Here is a 26825-nt window from a genome sequence, read left to right as displayed (position 1 = left end):
TGATTTTTTTTTTTTATCGTTTTGCATTAAAACAGACACGTATCTGCTAAATATTTATATTTTCTGACAAAAATAAAACCAAAAAATGATAGACAACCATATGCTAGTTTAGAGAATTATAAGTATCAAAAAAATATGTCAGGAAGTCAGATCAGTAATTTCACACACAAATATCACTCTGATAACTTACATTAGTCTTTAGAAGGTGACTTGAACTGTCTTGCTGGTAAATTTGGAAAGAAATTGAAATATGTCCATTCACTGGGGATGTGGCATGCATCTTCTTTCCGGTGTGAAAGCCAATATATGGCATCAATGTGTATTTCAGAGGGAAACTAACTTCCCGACTGCTGAAGGATAACGGCCAGCCGACTGAACGGAGAGCGAGAGAAACAAACCTGGGGAGAGCACCACTGCTGAAACCCTTTAAGTCTCCAGTGTCTTTGCACCAGCTATTTGCTGTAAAGAGCTTTGAACGAAACCAAACAGGAAAGATCTTAGACCTGTGGGACTGCCAAAAATTTAGTGGTCTCTGGGAGTTTGACAGCTGAACTGCTAGACCTATGTGGTATGTGAAACTGTTGGAAAGAGCTGTTTCAAGTAAGGAGCCAGTGACGGTACTGCTGGATCTCGATAGCATGTGTAGGTGCCAGACAGTCTGTTTCTAGAGTTTCGAAAGGGCAGGTGAAGTGATCTGACATCTAATTATCCAGTGAGGTCAGGTGAAGTACGAATTCCCTAATTACAGCGACCTCCTTACCTACCACGAGGTGGAAGAATACTGTGTGGAGTTTATGAAATCAAGCTTATACTTCTTTCACTTTAATATGCTGACCTGTCCACTGTTTGTCCACAGACTTGTATACAAATTTTGTGATATTTAGCACAATTTATACTATTTGTGAACTAGATATCATTTCTCCAAGAAAAATAAAGAGAATTTTATGCATTAGGAAGAGCCTATTGCAAGACCAGCCCACCCAGAAGCCGCTGTCGTGGTATGAATGACCTTTTTTTGGAATAGGGCGCTGAGAACAGGTTCACTGAATAACAGATCTGAGCTAGAGCCATCCTCACAGCAGATGATTGCTACCATAGCAAGGAAGGAGGTGGAAAGATGTAGTTTGTGGAAGGAGTCCAAGAAACCATGACTTGTGTTAGCGCTCTGTTCCATAAAATCTCATATCAGGACTTCCCTAACTTTTAAACAGACTCATGGGCAGTGTAGCAACTCAGCAGTTAGGTAACCTGAGCAGAGAAATGATGCTGCTGTGAGGTGTGTATTTATGATTTTGGATAACATTAAAAATCGTACTGCACACACCTGAGGATTGGCTTCTAAAGATCTTTGTCGCAGAAGGCAGGTTTCCTTGGCAAGCTTGACTGAGTGTGACTTTCTTCGTGTATGTTTTCATCTTCTATACTGCCCAGACACAAGGCTGTGTTTGTTCCCCAGCTTCTGTTACGTTGTCAGAAAGTATGCTAGATTTCTTTTTTTCAGCCTGTACTTTGGAAATAGGAAGATACTTTTGTTTTAGGCATTAGAAAACCCCTTAGCTCTGCATAAAGGTGGAGAGGGACAATAAGGAATTCTAATATATATAAATATATATATACATATACATATACAAATATATACATATATATATATGTTTGACAGATTTTTAACTGATTCAAATACAGTTGCAGGACAGCTTGCAAAGCTGATAAAATCCCTGTAATGGTTAGTATCTTTCTTCCATGTGCTCATACAGTGTTTAGAGTGAATGTAATATGAGCCTTTTTTGTTATGATACCAGATAGATCAGCTGCAAAACGTATGCTGTGAATTCCACTTTCTGTGATTGTGGCTGTTCCCTTACTGGAAACCCTACTCTCTAAAGAGGAAGCTCTTTTTCCTTTTCCCTTCTCCATTCCACGCTTGGACCTAGAACTTCCTGTTCTTCTCCTCCCTCTTTCCTGAAACTTGGTAAGCTTCAATCCTTCAATCCTGAGAAAGAGCAAAAACACTAGAGTGAATTTGCTTCAAAACATTTTCATTCACTAAAAAATAACAAATTAGCAAATTAGATAAAGGTTTTACTTCTGATTTGACAAAACTCAGAGAGATCTTTTTTTTTTAAGTGTTTGGAGATAACAATGGTCAACAGAGGAAAGATGAGTTTAACAAAACTATCTTGTCTTCCCCTAAAGTACAAAACTGCTAAGTATATAAGGGTTGATTCTGACACTTAGCTGTTAAATACATTGCTAATATGGAACCTTTTAACTGTTGACTATGGAGCATTATATTTATTTACTATTCTTCTGCTACTTCTTCTGTAGTTTATTAAGTTAGGCAACAACTATACCTAAAGTTTTGTACTACAGGTTTGAAGGGTTTAACAAATTTATGGTCATTAAAGATGACATAGTCTGCTATACTTTGTGAAACAATTGGTTTCTTGTAATTTATTATTTAGCTTTTCAATCATATTGTTTCAATACTCCACATTATTGGATGTCATTTGATTACTTGAAAGTATATATTAGCTCAAGCTTATTTTTCCTATGTTTTAAGTAAAATTTTCTGTGTATTGGACTTGATAATGTTGATGATTGAGCATGCGTAAAAGTACTCACATACGTTCTTCTAGAAAGACAGTTTTGTTCCTTATATCGTAAATGTATTAATTTGGATAGATAGTTACAGCTAAGTAGTTATTTCTACTCTGGTGAAAAAAGTCCTCCCCTCTTCCAAAACAGAAAGAAACTCCAGTGAAATAGATGCCGGGCTATGTCCTTGTGGATCTCTGCTGCATTTTCTTAATTGATAACATCTGCAAAGGAGGAGATTTTGGGGGCCATGTGGGAGTATTATTTCTGTTCTCTCTAGCAAGCTGGAGTACTCCAAATGATAATGTATGACATCTTTAATTAATTGACTAAAGATAGACTTGCTAGGAAATGAGTACACAATATCCTTTCAAAATAGAAACAAACAACAGCAAAAAACATAAAGTTTTTAGCCTCTCCTAAATCTTAATTAACCCCAATGAGATGTAGGTACTAAAAAAAAAAAAAAAAAAAAAAAAAAAAAAAAAAAACAGTATTATGTTTTAGATAATAAACCTGATTTAGTCAGGTGGAATGACTCTACTCTCACATACTAAATTCAACACTCTTAAGTTGTCAAGAAGGGCAATGGTCGGGAATACAGTATGCCCAAAATATTTTTGAACAGTTGCCCTTCTAATGGAGTTAGTCTTTTAGTATTGAACCCAGTAGCATATTGCCTTCAAAGGTGCGGGTTATTTGCTAAAAAGCAAGTTGTTTCCTGATAAACGTCATCCATCTTCCATTGCCGTATTCTCAGTGTACCGTAATGAATGTGCCATGTTTCCCTGCTGTCTGCTGCCAAGGGAGCATTTCTTTATATGAACTATGTGGGCACTTCCAAAAGAATTTCACAGTATGTCAGGAATTCTAAGGGAAATAATACTAAAAGACATGAGAGATCATAGAAAATATTATCAAGTTTTAATTTTCAGGCATCTATATGACACAATTAATTAAGCAAGTGAATAGTCTTTTCTGTGTAGGCGCAGATACATTCATTTTACCCCTCTGGGTACTGTAGGAAGGAAGTTTTGGCCACCTAGTCACAGAAAAATAAGATTATTAGTATTATGTAAAAATTAGTATTATGTAAAAATTAGTATTATGTAAAAACCTTGTTACTTAGTGCTTATAAATTATTTTTAGTGAAAATTGATCAAATCCTAACACATTATTTTCAGAAGTCAGTGATTATGGTTTGGGGAAGAGACCTTGTGGTTTAGAATCTGTAATAAATTTCAGGGGAAAAGATCAAATTAAAATGAAAATGACAAGAATTTAAACAAAAATGGATGACCACCAGTGGTGTGAACAGTTCAGAAAACTGAAAAATTCCCCATAAGAAAAAATTGCCCTAATGGTAGTGGAAAGACTGACCTTGACTTTAGAGATCTTTGGATCACTCTGAGGTAGGTCACCACTGGCAACGGGACAGCAGTCATGTTGATAATCCCTTGGAAGAGGACGTCAGCATGTTATGGGTGGCAATGCCTTCTGGAGAAATCTGGGCCCAATGTAATGAAATACACAGGTTTATCACTCCAAAATCTTAAACAGTATTAAAGAACCATAAAGAACCAGGCATGCATAGTTACTTGGTTAGTCTTTAAAAGTAGCTGGACTACTTCAGTTCCTGGCTAGAGCTTTAGTGGTAAAGTCATTTCTCATTCTGATCAGGCTTTTTCAAATGTGAATCGTCAGAGAGACAACTGATCTTTTTTTTTCTTTTGAGGCTGATCTAGTTTTAGTGCCTAAATAGAATTAATTCAGTTCATTGTGTAGATTGATTTGACTTTGCCTGGATCATTCCTGTGGCTTCCTTTTTCTTCTTTTAGGGGAGGTGTGAGACGATTTTTAAAAGCCTGCCTGTACCAAAATAATCTCTTTTAGATGAAGATTGCAAGGCTATTGTTTTTCCTTCCCATGGTCTCTAACAGAAAAAAAAAAAAGATCTCTGTGTAAAAACCTGCACGTGTTTGGACTGAAGCCCATTCTAACTTTTTTTGCTGTTTCAAGGCTCCTTGTTAATACATTTCCCCACAAACTGAAGATCTTTGCTTCACTCGAGTATAAACCTTTTCCAGGTAATCTGACTCTAAATTCTTTGCATCATACTAAAGAGGATAACATGCTATTAGTAGCCTGCAGATTTTTCAATAAAAGCTTTCTTCCTCTGTGAAACTTGCTCCCTCTGCTGTTTCAGCCGTGCTTGGCAAAAAGGAAGGTTACTCATGGAAAGCAACCTGAATGCAGACCTATAATTTAATTACTTCACAGTAGAGAAGCAAGCTTTTATTTGAAAGATGAAGAGATATTATCACCTTGTTCAGTCAAGACATAGAGACACTCAAATGTCATTGGTGTGAATAGGATGAGTACTACATATGCATTCCCATATTGCTCTGAATCTTTCTAAAAGGCAATCACATTTTTCATATAAATAACTTTTCCATATATTAGGCGTTTTCCAAGTCTTCTGCTTACAGAATTAAAAAATATATATATTTTAGTGTCATTTTGGAAACCTAGTGTAGAAATATATCTTGTTTTCCTCTAATGCAAAGCTATCTATATCTGTCAAGCCAGAATAAATAATGACATGTAAGCATGTTCTCCTAATTTCACTTATTCCCAAAATACTTCTAGAAAACAGATTTCAGGAATAGAAATTATCATCAGTATTTACTGGAATTATATTTAAGAAGACAAAATTTTGGAGAGAGAAAACTTTCTGAATACATCTAACATAAGGTAATCCAACCAATGGTTTAATACTGCTCCCAGTAAAATTGGTATTACGAATCCCTTTTACTCCAGAGAGGATCAAGACCAGACCATCATGAGCAGGTACTACAGATAACAATGTAGGTGGTGTAAAATACTTGCAAAAGCAGGAGGTTTCACAGATTTTTGATCTGCCTGGAAAAGGCAGATCAAAAATACTGACAAAAATATTAGAGGTTCCCTCAGAATGTGTTTCAGAATTTTCTGAAATATATCTCCGATAGTGGTTTTAGTAGATTTTATTAATTGCTTAATTGCTCTCTGGAGATCAGGAAAGAAGTCCTTATTAAAAGCACTATTGTTGAGCTAGCAAATTGAATTTTCTCTTTGGCTTTGTATGATTATTCAAGTATATTATGATTGTCAGATTACAAACAGTTTCTGTAAAAATATACTGCTTTTCACCTTACTAGTATAAGACATGTTATGCTCCTTTGCTTCTTACCTACTCCCAAAGAACTTCGTATTTCATACTCCAGCATTATTTTGAAAAAAAAAATCTCTACCTTAACATGGTAGAAAACTTTTAATAAGCCAATTTTGCAGCTTTGAGGTTGGAATGGTGGAATTCTGCTATGTTACAATTTAGACAAGCACTCATAAGTCTATTAACGGGGACTGGGTAACATGTAAGACACCTGTTGTGTAGACAAACTTTGTATATACCAACTGAAATGCTTCTGGAGTGTCTCACACTGCAGGTCACTCCAACAACTTTCTTATTGCACTGTGGGGGAATACTGTAACCTATTTGTTTTAGTTCTCTGCATTTAATAAGCCAGAGTACTTTTCCAAGCCTTGGACTCCTGCAATCATTTCCATATCCATTTTGTTTGGCTTATGTAAAGGAGATTTAAAGAAGCTGGAAAGAAAGTGTTTAAACTTCCCAGATGAGCACTGCAAAAGGTGTTGCTAGATTAGCGTTTTACAGGGGGCACGCTCTTGCGCTTGCAGATGGCTGAGTTAGAATATCTTAAAAAGTTACTGCCTGTCGGGTGAGATGGAGTGACTGATTATGTGCATTTTTAACCTGTCTCCAGAGTGAAATAAAATGTTAGCCTGAAAAAGGGAGAAAAAGAGGCAGGTGTGCAGTTACAATGCCTTTGCTGACAGATGGTACTTCTTAGATATGCTTATTTGATCACTTGCAATTATCTAAACACACCCTTAGAAATTAGAAGGAGGGGGCAGGAGTAGAAGGAAAATTAGCTTGTCTCTTTTGACAGTATAAAATTTCAGTAACTGACACTCTATCTCTCACAATGTCTAGCAGGATAAAATTCTTGAAGTAAGATACTTATCCATTTTGAGTCAGTGGAAATTTTATCAAGGGGATATGAACAAATCCTTAAGAGGGCTTGCTCCTGTCAATCTGTAGGATATCTTCTAGTAGTACTGAGTCAGCTATGTTCAAGAAAGTACCGAGGGATACACTTTATATTAAATTATGTTACTACAGAAGACATACTACTGGCAAAAGCACCTGCATCTTTGGTTTATGAGAGACCTTATTTTTTATATGCAATGAGTGATGGGAATAAAAAATGGTGGCATTAAATAGGGTGTATTCCATGGCTTATCCCAGGATGCTGACATAAACAGTAGGCCAAAAATTATATGAGTTTTCAGAGCAAATCACATTAGTTACATTCAGGCCAGAATTTCCTCAGATTTTGAAATAAGTTTTGGGCCAAGGAGGATGGAGAGTTTCTAGTAGTTGAATTTGTGGTATCACAGGGTTTCCAATCTGCACTGTCTTTCACTTGCTGTTTTTGTACCAGTTGGGCCCAGCCTTGCTTTGCAATTCTATCTATGGTTTCTGAATAGATTCTTGCAGTCAGTGGCATAAGTTTTTCTGCAAACACACTTGAATGATTGCAGGTGTCAAAGTGGCCAGCAGACAGCGTTTAATATAGGTTGTCCTGGATTAGTGCCCTCACACTATTTGCATAAAATATTCTGGGGGAGATTCCCCTTCTGGATAGTCTTGCCAGCATATTAAGCCCATGACAAAAGTAACAGCACAATCTTTAAAAAAAAATTAAATGCTGTGTGATTAAACTAGTGAGGCTATATTTCCCTGTAGAAGGTGCTGATCGCCAGGCAGAGATTAATTGCTGCTTTGTTTGGAGAGTTTGGTCCACAAACCTTGCATTATAGTCTTCCATTTGGTTGAAATATGTGTGTTGTTTATCCCTTGCAAACTATTTGTTGCTCCAGTTTGCTTATTTTGTTGAGGGCATCATAGTTATTATCTCTGGTTTTTAGGTTAAACGCTGCTTCTGGGTTTTTTCATTTCATACAAAACTTCTAGAAGAATGAGAATAGCTTCTCTTTTGAGGTTCCATTCGCCAGCTCTTTTCTTTCAGACTGTATCAGTATTAAAATCTGCTCCTTATCATATGCCTGTATTCTCTTGCTTGCTGCTGCTGTTCCTCGAAGGCTTCCTTTTCAATATTCATGAGTAGTAGTTTGTAGTAATGATTTTCTTTCAGCATCTGTTTGTAGCTGCACACTCGCATTTGTGTGAGGCACACTAGGACCTCTGGAGAAAACTGACTTTAAGACAAGACACTTTTTCTTAACTTACTAATCAGCTGGCTTTAACATTTCACATTTTCCTTCTTTAGCTAAAAAGATTTATGAAAAAGATATGACATGGGGTTAAATAGAATTTCTTCATTCTTGTAAAGCAATTTTTTCTGACATTAGCATTCTACTGTGTTTTAACAAAAGAGAGATAGTGTGGTTTTCCTGTGCAAGATGCTGATTCCTTGGCAAAGATTTTTTAATAAGAACATTTTCCTTGTGCTGTCTTATTTCTGTTCTTCGACATTAACTTCATACTGACTTTTGAATATACCCAGTCTTCCTTCAAACTTCTTAGGTCAGTCCCAAGAGTCAGTCCCTCTTTATTATTGAAGCAATTGGTAACAGGTCGGAGTACTCGGGAGCTTGCTGGGCTCCCAGGCATTGGGTCGGGCTGTGGTCCTTGAGCCAGCATAGGATTACACTCGCATACTCCTCACTAGAACTAAATTCAGCACATCTTCCAGTCTGTTGCTTTACCTTCTGAACCGGAAGACTGATGTTTTCAAAGGAGTATTGCCAGCTCCTACAGCATCGTGATTTGAATAATCATGTACAGGTAGATCAGCATCAGCTTTTACTATCGTAGCAACTTTGGACATGTAACCATGGAAAGAATATAAAGGTAAAAATAGAAATCCAAAGACAATTTACACATCATTTTTATACTTTTTCATTGCAAGAGAATGTGTGATTATGTGCCCATATTTCCAAAAGATACATTTCTACAGGCAATAACATCACAAATTACATCTTATCAACCAGTCTGATCACAACTTGTGCATGCAGCTGTGGCAATTGAGTAACTTATGCTACTGAAGCACCACACATTTTTCTATTTATGATTTTCTAACATATTTATGTCATTCCAAAATGCTTATCTTGTCTACTTGTCTGACTATGTCTGTATTAAGCTGTCCATCTCCAAGCAGGATGTTCTTGAAGGGATTTTATATGCTCTTGCACAAGAATGCTTCAAAATCTTCCATTGCATTAACTCTTTATTGCTGTAGAAGCCTGGAATTTTCTGCAGCTGAACCCATTTATGAAAATATCTCTTTTTACAAATAAAGATTTTTTTGTGTCTAGGTATGGTTTAGGTCAGTTTTTATGTTACTGTTGTCTGACTTCTTTTCTCCATTAGTGGTAACAATACTTTATCAGAAATTTTACATGTAATGTATAAACGCATTAGAAATGACAGTCATTTCTCTAAAGATTTTAAATTATTTATTTATCTGAAAAGCTGAAGATTTCCTATTTCTGTAAGTACAGATTTATTCTATCTACTAGTACATAAACTTGTTATTATAGTGATAGAAATAGCATTTTTTTCCTTAAAAATGTACTTTACTCTCAGTACAGATACATCTCGCACTCACATATGTAACGTGCACACAGTTGTTTTGTTTTATACCAGCCTTTACCAATGAATACAGATATGGGCAAGTTCTTGAAATGTATGCATGTAAATATAGCTGGTATAGTATCATTAGACAGAGGTGTATCTTTAGTATTTAACTGATGTGTGATGCCTGGTCAATTCTATTTAAAAAAAGAAAATCTTATTTCTACTTCTAATTATTTTTTATCTTCAATACTTATACAGCAGGAAAATTCCTTTTAAATAGCAATTGTAATGTAGCTACTATTGCTGATATAATTTAAGATTTGTCCTGATGTGTTATAATGATAAAAATGTTTTGTGCTTTGTACCACTATAAATAGTTGGAGACCAGCAGTTATTATAGATACATTTTCCATACTCAGTTCATACATTCTAATAGAAAGGAGGTAATAACAGAAAACCCAGAACAAATAATGTTAACATAGGAATCTAACATTAATGTTCAGATGTCAGTCCGGAAATAAAGGAACAAGGATTAAAATGCTAGGTCCAATTACTGCAGAATGTATAGAGCCATATGCAAACCGTGTGGTGCATATGTCATTGCCATCAGCATGAGTGGTAATTTAAAGCCCAAAGGCGTAATAGGACTCCTTAGATGTCTGTTTTCTTGAAACTTAATAAACCAGCCCTGCAATCTGGAAAACAAGAGAGCTGTTTGCTTGTCATCTGGTTTCTTCCTAAATATTCAGGGAAGAGTTTTGTTGCTCTTTGGAAGCTGCCTCTGCAAACATTTTTAATGACCTGTGCCGATAAACACAAATTGTCCCCATGGTCTTTCACTTCCACAGATATTCCGTCCTATTTGGCTAAGCTCCATGTAAATGGGATTTGAACAGCAGTACTTTCTCATTTGGAAGTCGAAGGAAACCCGCTACTCGGCAGCCCTGCAGCCCAGCAGCCAGGAGATGCCCGGAGTGAGCGTGGCCAGATGTGGCGCGGGGCAGCCACAGCTGGAACGAGCGGCGAGGGTTCCCAGCCGCCCGCTGCTGCACCGGGGCTGGGGGCTCAGCTGCATCCTTTGGCCTCTCCTGTCATCCCCGCAGTTTGGGGAGCCATAGTGTCGGCATTACTTCTGGTTGCTGCCTGAGGATGCCAGATATTTAGATATCTATAGCTGTCTATAGATATTTATATAGATATCTTTAAAAACGGCATGTATTAAGCCACATCCTCTGTAATAGTTTTTTTCAGATGTAAGCAGTTTTTGACTGTCAGCTAGCAAAGAGAGAGAGAATCATTTTCGACAGTAAAATTATTGCACGGTTTTATAGCTGATAAGCCACGATCAAATTTAGTTACAGAGGAATAAAGAAACATTTTTTTTCACATACTATACCAGCTGAAAAGACATTATATGACTTTAAGATATGTGATAGACTTGACCCTGTAAAATCTGCATCAACAGAAAAAAAAACATCAGCAGTCTTTCAGTTATGCTGTAAGAGATATTCTGTAGTAATTTAAATATTTATTATCAAATATATAAATTATTTTAAATATACAGTTTCCTGCCAGTAGCTGCAGATGTCCATACAAAAATGGTCTCAGAAATCCAACAGTTCTCTCTTGTTAGGGCCTATAGAAAACCTGAAATGACAAAATGGTCAAAATATGTATGATCTGTCTAGAGCATGTTACATTCCGCTTGCCACAAGAGGTCTCTTTTTTCAGCCAGAGCACGCACATGTCTTCAAATGTGTGTTCAGAAAAGTTTGGATTCCAGTGTCCTCACTGTAAATGTAGTTGTGCTAAGTTTCTTCAAGCCTGTAAGCTAAATTACTAACAACTTGAATTACCAGTGTTAGTATCTCTGCAACTCTTTCAAGCAAAACCTGGAAAAAAAGGCATGAGATGCTTCTTATAAGAGAATGGCAGTGGCACTGTCCTTGAGAGTATGTGATAGTCCACTAACAGTCAATTAATTTCTGATCAGAATGAGAAAAAAAGGAGACACTGAGCCTAGCAGGTATGCTTGCTCAGACCTGCATCGGGGCTGCAAGGGGCCTGTGCTCACGTCACCCCTTTTCTGCCACACTTAGGCTGTAACTGGAAACTCGCTGAGATTTCTCATCTATTTCTTGAGCTTGAAATAGAGACCCAGAGAGTAATTCCATATTTGATGACTGAGACGCTCGCATGCAGAGGGGAATTGTAAAGTTTCAGTCATTGCAATGTACAGTGAAGTAGCTCAAATAAATGAGATTAAAACATGAAACCAAAATCCCCTCTGCAGCAGGATTCAGTGGACTGAAACGCTGTTCTGGAAAGGCAGATATGTTACTGCTGCCTACTTTGCTCCAGGGACCGCGCGCAGTGAGCAAGCACCATTGCTACCAGGCTATGTGCATGCATGTGTTATTTTTCTTTTTCATTTTTAAAAGGCTTCTCTTTCATGCAGAACAGGAAAAAATCTGGAAGCTTTATGAAATTAGGAACTAAAACAAATTGTTTCTCATACTATCCTGCTTTGGAAACCCTTTTACTTCCTCGTGCTTACTCCTGGAATTAATTTGGGCTAGCCACTGTTCACTTGGGATCTATTTTACTTTAAATGATATTTACAAGTTTACTTTTCAGCTATTTGTCCTTGTTTGGATAATGCTAAAACAGATGAAGATTCAAAACATGAGAGGAAATAATGCTAAATCACAGACTGAGCCTTTGGAAGGTTTTTCCTCATAACTTTTAAATATAGACTTCCCTGATCTCTGAACTACACATTTCTAATGGACAGACTGACTATTGAGGACCTCTCCAACACTGCTTTTGATATAAATTTAGATAATTTCTTCTTTTACATTCTCCTTATAAAAGTGGTAAATTCAATTCATAGGTTTTGCACAAAGTAAATTAGTTTTGTGGGTTTTATCATTTTGTAATAGAGACAAACATCTTGTCAAATTTCTAGAAAGTCAGCTTTTTTTCCTCTGTTCTCAAGCTATAATAAGAATAAAGAATAAATAAGAATGAAAACAAATAAGCAAATCTTTATACTCATGAGAACATTTGAAATTGCATATTCCTCTCACAGCCCTACACTGGCAGGTTAGCTCGTTCAAGAGGGGATAATCTGTAATGAAAGGCAGCGTGAAGTCAACAGTTTGTCTCTCTCTCTTTTGCTTTGATAAAGTTGCCAAGGGTAACTTCAGTTTGTATATCGTTTAATTTTTAGAAAACCATGTTATTAATATCAAGAAGTCATGGCTGTCCTTGCTGCTGTCATTTCTCTTACCTGCCCACAAGACAGTTTTGTCCCAGCAGTCGTCACAGGCGTTGTGGTCCATAACTAAGGTAGCTAGATGAACACTGGGATCATCGTTAAAGCAATAGGTGGAGTTGGCAGTGCATATTCATCTGTAATGCGTAATCATAGTATTTAAAGAAGTACAGGTGATATCTTGCATTAGTGCCACCAGTGCCAGAGAGATGAGTTACATGTGCTGTTCCTAACAGATAATTGATCAACCTCTTTTTATAGACCTTTATTTAGGGAAATCACACAGGCTCCTAGGCAGCTTTTCCAGTGCATCGATGCTCTTATGATTAGAAACTTGTCATATCATCTACAAGCATGTCTTGCTTGTAGAAACGTAAGCTTGCAGCTTCTTGCCTCTTTTAACCTTGGGCTTACAGAATATTCCTCTTTTTTTTTTCCAAGTAGAAACTTTTTACATTTTTGAAGAGTGTTATTATTTCTTTCTCAGTTTTATCTTTAAGCTGTTCTATCATTAAGTCTTTTCCCCTGCACATCCAGACTTCTGATCATGCCTATTCTACCAGCTCCTTCCAGTTAATCTGTGCCGTTCCTGACCTGTGAGTGAAAATGGGACACAAACTCCCAGCTGGATAGGATGGAAGAGTTAAGGACATAAATCTCTAACATAAATGGCTTGTTTAGTTTGGTTCAACAGTAATGCTTATTGGACAAATCAGCACAACTTAACAGGTGCTGTTTGGAGTAATTTCTGTGGAAGTGGTAGTTTTGGTTCTGTTCTGTCTTAAAAGTTTTACTTAAGATTTCCAGTAGATTTCACAAGGATCTATTAGCCTCACAGATGTTGATAAATACAGCTGTTGCAGCAAACCACAGAAAAAATGAACAGCCTAGGAAATAGCAGGAATTTGTTCTGCTGTCATCCATGTTTTGATCATTCTTGATAATAGGGATCCTGCACTGTTTCCCAGTAAATGTGTCCCTCCCTAGGAAATGTAGGGACCCCTGACAGCAGTCCTTCTTCTCATAGCCTGTCTTTTGTGGTCTCAAGGGCTGTATGGATAACAGGTGAAAAACTTTGCTAGGGCTACCCTTCTTCGGGGCTTTCTGGTGAACGTTGTCCTCTGCTCACTAGATGGCACTAACTGCACATTGTCTCCCTCTTTGCAGTAACGTATGGCTGAACTATTTATGTGGCAACCAAATCTGCATATATGTAGTTTTTGTTTCCTACAATTGTGCTGGCTTGTTGGAGATGGATGATTGTCCTTGTATCTCATCTCACAGTGGTGTCTAAATATAACGTGACTCTCTTCTCATAATTTACGCTCAACAAGTTTCATTCTAGTAGTCCTTCTTGGTGAACGTTAATATTTCTTTAATATGTGGGAACTGGAAATATACATTCAAAGTCTCATCCAGGAACTGTTTTTATGAAGCACTATGAGTCAGACCCACAAAATGTATGTGTGTAGTTTGCAAGGAGAGCTGTATTGACAGGATATCTAGTGTGAGAGCGCAGGCAAGAAGAGTTAGACTTTCATTATATTCAACAAGATGTAATGATACTCTTAATGAAAAAGCCTCCCTGTAGACGTTAATATTATTAAACTATACTTATAAATTAGACAGATCATGAAAAGCATGCAAGACTTATATCTTGAATTTTCCAATTTACAGCTTAATCCCAGAAAGGAAAGGTGAGCAACGTGCTGCTAATCTCCCCTGTTGTTAGACTCTTCTGTGTTGTCTCATATTTACTTTTCTCATAAGGTTGCAAATGCCTCTTTTTTGTCTTCTTATTTCTTCCCTCTGTGACATGCTTGTGATGCTTGTGGACTGCAGTTTCCTGATGCCCATCATGTTGTTGCTGAAGTTTGAATATGGCATATATTTAAGTATTTTAAGTAGCGCAAAACCTGAGTTTACATACAGCACTTGGTCCATCTGTGAACCTCTGGACAGCTTGCATTTGTAGACCCAGAGGCTGTAACCGCTTGTTTTTGTTAGTGTGAAGGTCCTTGGGAGGCCCAAGGATTATTCCTTCCTTTAAGAAAAAGTGCATATTTTCTTAATAACGTGTATGTATACATATATGTACACATACATATGTGTGTTTGGGTGTATATGTGTACACACAGATATAAGGGTTGATGGCACTATTGCTTTCAATAAAAATATTTTGGAGAGCTATGATTCCATTCTTACTGTAGCAAGTGCCTCAAAATAGCTGTTGCTTTCAGAGCTGCAAACAGTTTCCCTTGAGCTCCTTTGAGCTATTTCAATTTGGGATTTTTATTTTTACCCAGTACTACGGGAAGTAGCTAAATCTGGCATTAGGAGCGGTAACTATAGACTGGCAAAGTACTCTAGTAGTACAACCTGCCCATATAGGAAAATAGCCCAGCTTTCTCTTTCAGTATCTGTAGACCCCAACTAGAAGCAAGCATAACTCTAGATAAAAAAAAAAAAAAAAAAAAAAAAAAAAAAAAAAAAAAGAAAGAAAGAAAGAAAGAAAGAAAGAAAGAAAGAAAAAAAATCTAATTGTGTCACTGCACTGCTAGGAGCCTTGGCAGTTCTTCAGTCAGGTCACTGCATACTGGCTCTCTGAGGCATCTATGGTGGCAACTGGGCCTGCCCACTGCAGCGAGCTCAGAGCTGCCCTTTCTTCTGGCGTGGCCCAGATCCTAGCAACTCGTGGTGCTCAGCTGGGTGCTGAAGATTACTTGGGAGATGAGACAGGATTAGAAAGCAAGAGTATGAAGATAAGAGGCAGGAGAAATGGGGCTGAGATCTTCTTTGAGATAGAGAAAGAGTGCCGGGGAGTGTCAATTATGGGAAAAAGCAGCTAACAATTTATGTCTTAAAAAAAAAAAAAAAAAAAATCAGCCTTGAAGCTGACTGATTACAACCAGTCCTGAAGCCTGAAGCCTTGAGACTGTGTGCTGTCTATCATAGGTGCTCTTTGGTCTCCTGTGAACTGCAGATAATGGGAGTTTTCAGCTAAAAGATGACAGAGCAACAATAGTATCTAATCTGATACCACTTGGAAACTGTGACTTCCACTTAAATGTAGCTAAAGGTTATGTGCTGTTTTTGTCAGTCTTTGCCACTGGAGTCTTACCTTAGAAATGTGAGGGTGGGAGGGAACATTGTCATTCTTGCCTAATTGCCGGACAAGAAGTAAAAACAGCTGCTATTGGCTTCTTTAGAAGAATTTCTAGTTGTTCAGATTCCAGGTAACCTAGGAACTGTTTGAAGTGTCTTACAGTTTGAGACCTGTCTTTAGCTACCAAGCATTTGAATTCTTGTAGTAAGTTTTTCATAGGTCTCAAGCAGAAAATGAGCAGAAGAGGAAATGAAACATGAAATGGTTTAAGAGATGATATTCTGTGTATGTTCTTTTGAAGTGTTTTGTTCTAGTCTATTAAATATTTAGATAGTTTTGCAGTCACTGTTAACTAAACAGTCATTTTTCCCTAGCCCACCTGGATTCTTACCTTATAGTCGCTCTCTTGAAATTAATCAAAGTGAATGCCAAGCTGTCACCACTGGAAAATAGTTTACTATTTTAGAAAATAAGATGTATTTGTGCCTGACCAGAGATGGATGTTGCTAAAAATATTGGAAAGATTAACATTACATAAGCTGTAAACATCCGCTTTAATAGATACAGAGGTAAAAGAGGCAACAGGAGGATTAAAGGATCCTGTACTCCCATTGGGAAATACGTGATTTGTTCAAAACTGAAGTGTCACGTACAAAGAGCTTACTTTGTAGTCATAAAAATCCTTGTTTTCTGAGAACAGCAAAGGAAATATTTTTGTTCAGTTTAATATGACATATTAATACATGTTTTTCATTATCTACAGATGTAATTTATTAACAGAATACATCTTATTCTTCTTAACACTAGTCTATCTTTCATCATATTTCCTAGCTCCTCTCTTCTATTTTCTGTCATTTCCTTTCACTTTATTATCCTCTTCCTATTCTAGTTTTACCTGCAAGAGAAAGTTTTTCTAGGCAGCCATGTGCATAGTGAGGTACACAAGCTAATCCTTTCTTCAACAACCATACGTGCATAAGTTCATCATCCTGCCATGCTCAGTCTCAGGATGGGGAACAACTTACCTAGGGAGTTTTTAATTCCCGGTCTCTACTTGCCAATGCACCCATACTCCTTTTTTTTCCCCCCTTCTGTCCTCCTAGAAAAGTTCCTTCTCACTTTTTCTCAGGTGAGAAAGAACGATTTGGTATACTAACATCTCCATTGTCTCCAGACCCAGTAGCCTATTTTCATATCTCCTCCTGGTTAACTGGGAGGTGAAAATAGCTAGTGCTCTTCCCATCTCAGCTGGGACAGGATTCTTAACTCATTGATCTGTTAAGAAACTGCACAGTCCAAGATAAAGAATTCAGAAAATTACTGGGAACATAAAAATGCACAGTATTTTTCTCTCTGTCACTGCTCCTTTTTTTGCTCTTATGATGTTCCTGTCTTCATGACCTTCATATCTTCTTATCTTCTTGCACTCTCATCCTTTTGTTCTGTTTTCAAACATCTTTGTCTCCTAGAGGAAAGAAAGACAGGATTTATCTCTTCCTGCTGTCCCCCGTTCATGATATCTGTCTGAACCCATGCCTCTAGAATGTAACCATATTTTGCCTAGTCATCCCTACTTCATACTTCACTCTGCTTTCTTATCTTCTCTTTATTATCTTTATGCTGCCATTTCCTTCCCTCTATTTCTCCTCTTCTGTTCTTCCTGGAATACCCATTTTAGCTTAAATGAAAGAAAGTAGAAGAGGATTTGCCTAACGTGATTTTAACCATCACCCTCTTTCTCTTCCAATTGCTTTCATTAGATAAAATGTACATTCTTTTGCAAATTCTTCTAGAAACAGAATATTTCTCTTGTGTTTTTGTTGAACACTTACGTTAATTGTTGGATATGCTTAGTTAGAGGAGAAGCCAGTAACAATGGTCAATGTCAAGTTTCTTTCTGTTCATGCTAAAAACCTGAAATGCTGTGAGACTACGGTTGAAAATAATATATAAAGAATACAGCTATCAGTGTCATCATTTAAAGTCAGACTTTTTTCAACTCTTACTCTCTTTGTCAAATAAACAATTGGCACCTACAGTCTTGCATTTAGGCGTATATGAGAAAAGAGGTATTCTTAGTCACTTCAGAATTACAGAGAATCTGGCTAGGGATTTTGATAGTTAAGTTACCAGATTGCCTCTGGGTTTAAGAGAGAGAAGAAACATCACACTCCCAAATAGTACTTTCATTGTAAGACATGGTTAGTTATTAAAGCCACTAAATACAAGCTACAAATTGGCAGCTGAAAGTTTATTTTTCCTTGGCTATCTCTAGTGATTCTTTTAGCCTCATACCTCTCTGCTTAATCCTATAAATATTTGATAAATTTCTTTTAATTCAACCAAGTAGCTGCCCCTTAAGAATTAGTGACAATATTGAAACATACAGTATGTTTCTGTATTCTAGTTCTGGAGTCATAGCTTGCCAGAAACATACATTTATCTTTTTTAAAATCCAAATAATAGCTAAGAGGTGAAAGGTGCAGTGTCCCTGCAGTCCAGATTTACAGCCAATGAGCCCAAGGGGAACTGGAGCTAGCGGGCTGTAAGCTGACCCTGCCAAAGTGACCACAAGAGGAATCGATAGTTATTTTTCTTCCCTGAATGGAAGTGTTATACTGGAACACCAAACTATGTGTGGTTAGTTATATATACTTAGTTATTAGAGAGTAATGGATACTTGATTATTAGAGAATAATTTTGTGACTGGATTAGAGAAGGGAGGTTGGATTAAAGATGGGATTGTTGTCTGTGCTGGAAGAATCCTACCAGTCATGGCAACCGTTGTACAGCCGCTTCCTACGTTTGATCAGTGGAGTTTGGGAGCATATTTATTACTACTGATTATGCAGTACCATTCTTTTGAATGCATAGTGACTTGGAAATAAAAACATACCAGCATTACAGAGACAGATAATTAAGACAGATACCTGCCTGAAAATAGCTCAACATACTTAAGAACATCTCCATATTGGACTTCTCTTCCTGTATAATTGAAATATCCATGGCATATATTCTCTAGTTTGCATGAATAGTATGTCCCAGACCTCCCTTGGTCACCCATCTGCAGCATGAGATCACGGCCTTGATTTCTCAGATCTTCTCCTTCTGCTCTTTCCCCTGCCCACAACAGCTGGATTCATTCTGACTTGTTCCTTGATTATTGCCTGAGGGATACCTATTCCTAGCTATACATAATCCTTATCACACTATCACAGCTCTATTATAAGTAAATAAGATATAAAGGATGAAGATGTAAATAACATCTTGATGAACTGACCATGGCAGATTAAACAAACACACACAAAAACAAACTAGCCATTAAAGAAAGTTATAATAGTACTAATAGCAGCATTAAATAGATCTCACAAGATGCTCCCAAGACATTTCTGGCAGTGTTTTAACATGTGGCGGTTCTGGACAATTCATTTTAATTGTTTATATTTCCGTCTTCTGATTAAAAAATAAATATATTTTCTGGAATGGTACATAATGGACTGCAAAGGCAATCAGTATATTTTAAAGCATACCTGGAGGATGATTACAATTCCCTATACAGGCTAATTACCAATCTATTAGCATATACTATATTTCAGAGAATTCAGATAAACTGGAAGTTAAATAGAAATAGCAATAGAAATTGAAAAACTACATTTGCTCCATACACGTATGTAATAGGTCACAGAGTTGTACATAAAAAAGCTTTTGTTTTCCTGCTCCTCATTATTGAATTAAACTTTCTCTAACAATTACAGGTCATAAAAATGTTGATTATTATATTGTTTATTTTTACATTTTGTTTTCATTTTGGTTATATAACGTTTTCATACATAACATTTTGAGAAAATGTTCACACCATTGAAGAACCAGAGGTTACTAGTATAGGTTTTGGCATGCATACAGCTATCCAAAAGTGATGGAGACATTTGAGGTGAAAGTTGGGGGGGGGGGTTATTTTATTTTGTTCTGTTTTCATTTATTTGTGAGTATTCATTAATACATGCCAATAGCAATACGTGTGAATATCAGTGTGGCAATATTTTTAGTGATGTTCATAAAACACAAAGATAAAAATAGATTTTATTTTAGGATGTATGCAGGTGAGCTGTCAGTTATAGACTGGCAGTCACCATAAATTCCCCATTTTGATAAGTGATTTTGAGGACCACCAGAGCTTCTCTAGTGGATGCTTATTTTAAAAAATATTTTTAGGAGTATTTTGAAACTGAGAGGGTCCATAAGAGTTATCAGGAAATTATTGCAGGATAGAGGCATTGGTTATTTCTCTAGACTGTCACTTATTTGAAGATTTACTTCAACTGCTTTTCAAGAACAGAGCAATATGACAATTGCAGATCATCACTGTCATTAGCATTAACTCACATTCTCTTTTCCTTTGTTTGATCCAGTAAAATTCATTCTTTCTCATTCTTCACAGACTCTTTGCTCAAAATACTGTTCTTATTTTTACAGTTTTCCTACTTTATAAAAACAAAATGCAGCACTAACATATACTCTGGGAACAAATGCTTTCATTTCTCACTTCCAAATCATTCCATTTCACTGTGAAAGCGTAACATGATGATATTTCCCTTAACATGTTAAAACTCTCACAACTCTTTTTGCATACAAGGTTCCTCTGGCTCTCTGTCCCTGAAACTGGCTCTTGTCCTGGAATAACAAACAAAATTTTCAGCTTTTATTTTATTTGAATTGTAGTAAAATCTTACAAGTTTTAGTGACTAAACTCCTTGACAGGAGTGTGCATATAATATATTTGACCAGACTTCCTTCACCAGAAGCAATAGTATGTAAAGAATTAAGTTTAAACTCTCCTTTCCTGTACCATGCCAGCCTAATTACAGTACAGCATGCTTTAACGAGGATTCTTCCAAAGTATCTATGACTGATAGGGCAAACAGCCCAGAGGCTGTTCAGATCCCAGTGTCGAGAGCTGATTCATTGCCCTTCTGCAATTAACGTTTGGGCTTAAGGGTCTGGATAGAAATCTAAAATGAGTCTCTTTTTCAATTCATATGCTGAATCCAGAGTTGTTGACCTTTTTACTTCAGAAGCAAATGAAAGATACTGATGTATAATAGATTTGTGACACAGCGGATAGTTCACGGAATATGGAAAAAGAAGACCATATTGGTTAAATTTACTTGTAGTCCTTAAATAGGTTGCACATCAAAGAATGATCCACTGAAGATGGGTGGGAAAAGGAAAGAAAAACATAAGGTGTCCAACAGTAAAGTTCATATGAAACAGATCTTTCAACCGTAGGGTACAAAAAAGTGATAAACTACAGTATATACAGAACCTTGCCATCTCTCTTGCAATTGTTTGAACCTGTGAAAACTGGTGGGGAACCAGTGCTTTGCATACATACCTGTTTGTTCTTGTGCGATGATGTGTGATATCCAAGGAAAGAAAGAAGAAAAACTGTCATAGCGTTTCCTATGAAATATAATTACCAGTGATAATCCTGAAAAAATACTTTGTCTTCTGCTACTAAAAATCATATTACTCATCCCAAACAATGTTCATACAAAAGAAAAAGGGGGAAAGAAACACTACAGGAAAAATTCTTTGGTAAATGTGCTTTGTTTAATCAAAAAATCATTGGTTTTGGCTAAGTCTCAAGACAAATGTTGTGGCACCCTGTGACGCTGGCTGTAGGAACATGCTCTTATTCCCCTGCTAAAGACAGTAACACTTCCTGATCTAAATATTATGTATGAAGAACTGGAATAGTTACCTAGCTATAAGCTGAGAGTTTTTGTTTGAGAGGTTTTCCTCATATATAATAGTCCACTTTGTAGCTTTTGAAAAGGAATCTCCATCATGTCACAGAGCAGAATATTTTGTCTCCTGTCTAGTTACCATGATACCAGCAAATTAGAAACTTGGGGGAGGGGGGGTGGAATTTTTTCTTTCCATCCGTAGATGTTTGAATGTGTAACTGTTATGAAACAGTGTTATGGTTAACACCCGGCATTTTTTCAATCTTACTTTGATACTACTGTTTCAAACATACATGTTCTCTCTTTCATTACATAGTTAAAGCTCAAGTGGTTTAAATCTTATTTTTTTAAAGTAGAGAATAGCGTTACTCACATACCAGAAGGCTAAGTAATGTCTGGGATTTATTAAATCATTCAGCAAAGTTGACCACAGACAGTTGCATATAGAACAAATACTGGAAGAAAAATAATATTCTGTTGATGTTCATTATACTATAACATATTAAAACTGAGAGTCAAATATTGAGTATCATTTCTGTCTCTGCAATTAATTTATTTCTTATTAGACCTTTAACTAGCTTGACTTTTTCAGTTATAGTGTGTTAAAACATAGAGGAAATATGTACTCTTAAGCCATAGGAATGATTAAAAAAAGGTAAACTTAATGTTCTTTTGTCATCTTGGCAGAGCAGCTTTGGGTTATGTCAAGACAAATCTTTACTTATTGGTGACATTAATAAATTGTTAACTTCTCCTGTCAACTAAGTGTTATTATACACTTTTTAAAAGGTTATATTCCAAGTGTATTTGCAAAGTTCTGTCGCTGCTGTATTCAACAAAAAAGGCATTATTGGTGTTGCAATTTGAAATCTTTTGCTTTGCATCTATTCCTAGTATTCTGCCTACCTTTGAAACTCTGTCATGCTGTTTTATCAACCTTTCACAGATAAAATGCCAGTTGTGGAAATTGCAAAAATATTTAAAATAATCTTATAGATCAGTTAGCACTAACCTAAAGTGTCAGAAGAAACTGAATAGAGGTTCTTGGGAATTTCAGGACCTAACATTTTCTGAATACTAAATTTGTTTTAAAATCACAAACTAAGTATCCAAAAAATGAATAAAGTTAACAGGAAGTCAGTATTTACTGTTTAAGACTATAACCTGTAATTTATGTATCACTCACTTTTATAAGTGAAAGAACATCAAATAAAATAACAGTGAAAATTCCATAATAAAAGAGAAATATATTTTAAAACCTATTCCTGCTATAGTTTATCCTTTTTTCTTTGTTTTTCTTTATATAAAGTTACCCACTGAAATTTTTAAACCGCACCTTCTTTAAAAATTTACACATAAAAGGATATTTGTTGTGTGAATTAAGTGGTTTGTGAGTAGGACTGGATAATACATAATAACGTTTTAATTTTTTAGAAAACTGTGGGACGTATTTCCCAGAGGTGAAAAATGACCCAGACAAATATTTACAAAGATGTCCCGAGTCTGTAAAGAAGTGGCTAAAACAGCTGAAGAGTGCTGGGAAGATTCTGCTACTGATTACCAGTTCTCACAGTGACTATTGCAGGCTCCTGTGTGAACATATCCTTGGGTAAGTGCAATGTCCATTTCAAATTATGTCTGCCAGTGACTCGAGCAACTTGAGAACTGTAGGGAGGTTGATTTCTTCTTCCTTATGTGTGCTAATCTCTTTGGATCTGAGGTTTCTGGTGAGCCTCTCTCTGGTTAGAGTGCAGCAGGGTACTCAAGGCAAAGTAGTCCACTGGGAGCCTGAGCACTACAACTCACTTATTTCATGCCAACAGCCACAACGTCACCTGAATTCCGACTTTATTATACGTTTTTGCTACACCGTCCTGTTCAAATCACTTCCTCCATGTGCTTCTTCAGTCATGAGTGTTAAGTAGCAGTATTTCATTTCCTTGCAGTAAATCTCTATGGAAACGCTCATAAATACCTCTTCCTAAAGCATGGCTTCTAAGAGACGGTTATGCATGAGAAACGTGCGTTTACAGATCACAGCAGAAAAGATGAAGCCCGTAGTTCATTGCACTTAGTAATTGGTTGAGACTTGCAGCTGCTCATGACAGCAGCTATTTTTCAGCTCTGATTTTAAGAACATGACAGGTCAAGTCAAATTCAGTGAAATGCAGCAGACCTATTACTGACACCCCTAGAGATGAAGTAATCAGTGATGCAAATAACCAGGTGGAAAACATGGTGACACTGACTTTATTCATTAAATTAATCAAAGAAACAAAGTAGCACAGTATGAGCCAACTTTGGCTGTCTGTGAATTTGAAATGGAACAGCAGAGTGAATACAGTAACACAGTAAGAAAACTATGTGAAAACTATGTGAAAAATGGAACTACCCTCTAAAAACAATCCAGCCACTATCACCTCCTTTTTGTACTCTGTGGGCTAGCCAGAATCAGAGCATCAGCTGTGCCAGTTCGCATTGCCTTACGCTTACTTATTTAAGATGGAAATCTACCTCCTTGCAAAAGGCAGTTCTCCTGATGAGTGTCCCGATATGATGTTTGTGAATTGTGTTTTTATTCGTAGATCTGTACAGCTGTATATGAATGAAAATTGAGAATAAAACTATAAAATTCTTGTAGAGTGATTTTGGGTTTCTTTTGTGGATAAAGTTCGAACAGTTAGAGGCATCTGTAGCAATCACGCTGAAAGTCAGTAATAAAGGTAGCAGAGTGTGGATAGTTTTGTCTCTTTTCTCAGTAATGTAGGACATTCTACAGTGTTTATTTCAATCATATTTTTCAGTGACTCATGCAGTGTGGCTTCCAAGACATCTTGAGGACTGAGTGCTGCACTGTCCACTAGCCATTACTGAAGTAGTTTTCTTCGCGAAAATAATTCTAAACTTTTTATGGCTCTTGTTTGTTCCACAGCTCCTGCATAACTTAATATGATTCTACATTCTCTTACTGGTTTTTGCACTTCTGAAACATCGTCTAGGTTGACATCCATCATCTGTTCACTTAACTTTAGTTTGTCTGGGCTAACTGAATTTCACTCTTGGTATCAATCCTTATGAATCACTCCGATGTACTTCTTTATTATATTTCTTTCCCAACTTCCTTCCAGTCAATCAATATGATGTTTAGAAGTTCAGAATTGTGCAGAGTATTACAGGTGTTACATTCAACAAAACCAAGGATAAAGATGAAGAGTAGAGATGTGTGTGAAATTTATCCCCTTCATATCATTGTCTTGGAACTATTAACTTTTTTGCACTTTATTGAAAAATTTCCTCTTTGGATACAAATTACTAGAACTACATAAAATCAATATTGGGAAATGTATACCTAAACATATCATTTTCTCCTTAAAGAGCAAAGTACTTTCATCAGTTGCTTCACAGTTTGCATCACAGTTGCTTTCATCTAACCAAACTGTCTTTAATTGAAAGCCATTTTTGTAAGGAGAGAAGAAGTGTAAGAGAAAATCCTATTTTGAACTAAAATGAGAACCATTTCTGAACCAGACCACACACACATTGCTGAGATCAGTGTATAAAGGCTTGTAAACCTATTAAAGCAGGTGTGAGTTCATTCACACAGGTAACATTATGATGGTGTGACTATTCAGGCTTACCTGCAGTGAAAAAAATGTATCAGGTTAATGGTATGGGTGAGTTTTGGCAGGAGCACACCTAAAGACAAGCTTAGGATCATATAGTCACTAAAGTTGAGTGTCATTTCACTCACGACACTGATGAATGTTAGCTATTTAAAAGCTAACAATTTTTCTAAGATGATCATTTTGTTTCCCTCCGTGGTCCGTGGAGAGAAAAGCTTGGCATCATCCCTGGCAGTTCATTCTACAGCATGAAATAGTGGCTGAAATAAGAGGGATGCATTGCCCTCTGGCAGTGTGCGTGTTTCTCCACTGGCTACACGTGCGGTGTAGATCACTAACTGTGATTCAGCGTGCAGCTTTTAGATGGCTAAAGTTATGTGAGGTGTATCCTACTCTCTATCTCAGCCCTTTACTGAAACCACAAGCCACAATGCCAAGCAAGCAGTAACTGGAACCGATTTTGTTATGCATAATGTTGCACAGTAATGTAACATCACATATATGATCTCATAAAATGAGTAGCAAATAGAAATTTAGCCCGATTCAAAAAGGGCTGTAGGTAACATCTCTTTTCACGCAAAACACTGTTTCTTCTACAACAAATCAACAAAAAGTTCTTGTTCCCGTTAAACAAATCTTTCTGAAAGACTGCATTCATTCGTTTTGGGGCTTTTGTACACAAAGCATTGATCGTTGTTTCCATGAGTCTTTGTTGTGCCACTAAGGTGTTGGCTTTATTTTGAAAGTTCAGGCTTAACTTACTTGTGGAAACATTGTTTCAGTACAATATGCACAGTACATTAACATGAAAACTTACCTCTATTGATATCTGTCATCCAAGCGTAGAAGAAGCATGTCTGTTTGCTCAACTTGAGGATGGATCTATGGGCATTTATTAAGAAAATATCTTAGAGAGGTGAGCTCTCTATGCAAATATTTACTCTCGGGTGAAAAGTGACTTTGATAACAATAGAATATAAGAAAAAGAAGCTATTTTTTTATTACACAGTCAGTGACTCTGATCTCAAGAGTTTCCTTGTATTTAACATAAGGTCATGGGAACCCTTGAGGTAAATTGTTTGCCATCTGATAAGTATGTCCTGTATAGGACAATTATTTTGATCCCACTTGAAGTTTATTTCATTTTATATTAATAATTCTACCGCTATTCTGTCCTTTAAGTGAAGAAAAAATCTTTCTAACCAACAGAATCTTCCAGACAGAGGAATTTTTTTTAAAACATGCCATTGTAGTATCTGCTATTAGTTGTATTAAAAAGTTAGAAGTTTATATATAGTGGCAAGTGGGGCAAAATAAATAGTGTTAAAATTACATTAGAAAAATGAAATTTAAACACATTCATTTTTAAAACTGGCTTGTTCAAGGGGTGGAAGGTGGGGCCATACCAGAGATCACGCTGTGTGGAGGAAAGTGCTAGACTGAGGTGGCAGGACTGTATTATGTTAGATCTGGTACACTGGGTCCTGCAAGAATTAGCCGTGGTTGTTACAGTCTCATTAGTTCAGAGGCCTACAGAAGAGAGATGAGAAAGTCTCAGTCTTGGTGCCTATTATGGTAAATCATTATTATGGTAAATCATAATTGAATTATGATTTAAAAATTGCATGTTTGCAATTCCTTCCCACAATCAGAAATGAGTGGTTAGAAAACCAGAATTCGCTCTATTGCAAATAAATAAAGACTTCAATGGTGTAATAAAAACATTCCTGGGTATATGGAGCCCCTAACC

The 26825-nt window shown here is 36.6% G+C and overlaps 1 protein-coding gene across 1 annotated transcript in view; it reads left to right on the top strand.

Annotated features, from left to right (window-relative positions):
• The window catches only part of NT5DC1 (5'-nucleotidase domain containing 1), a 156718-nt gene that overhangs the window by 81091 nt on the left and 48802 nt on the right, over window positions 1–26825 (top strand). The window contains exon 7 of the mRNA XM_062572628.1: window positions 22887–23061. Coding sequence (XP_062428612.1) covers window positions 22887–23061 — 175 coding nt within the window. The remainder of the gene's footprint in view (window positions 1–22886; window positions 23062–26825) is intronic.

Source organism: Rhea pennata, chromosome 3, assembly GCF_028389875.1.
Source record: "Rhea pennata isolate bPtePen1 chromosome 3, bPtePen1.pri, whole genome shotgun sequence".
In the NCBI taxonomy this organism is placed as follows: domain Eukaryota; kingdom Metazoa; phylum Chordata; class Aves; order Rheiformes; family Rheidae; genus Rhea; species Rhea pennata.
Note: the sequence above shows the minus strand (reverse complement) of the source record. Positions and strands in the feature narration are given on the sequence as shown.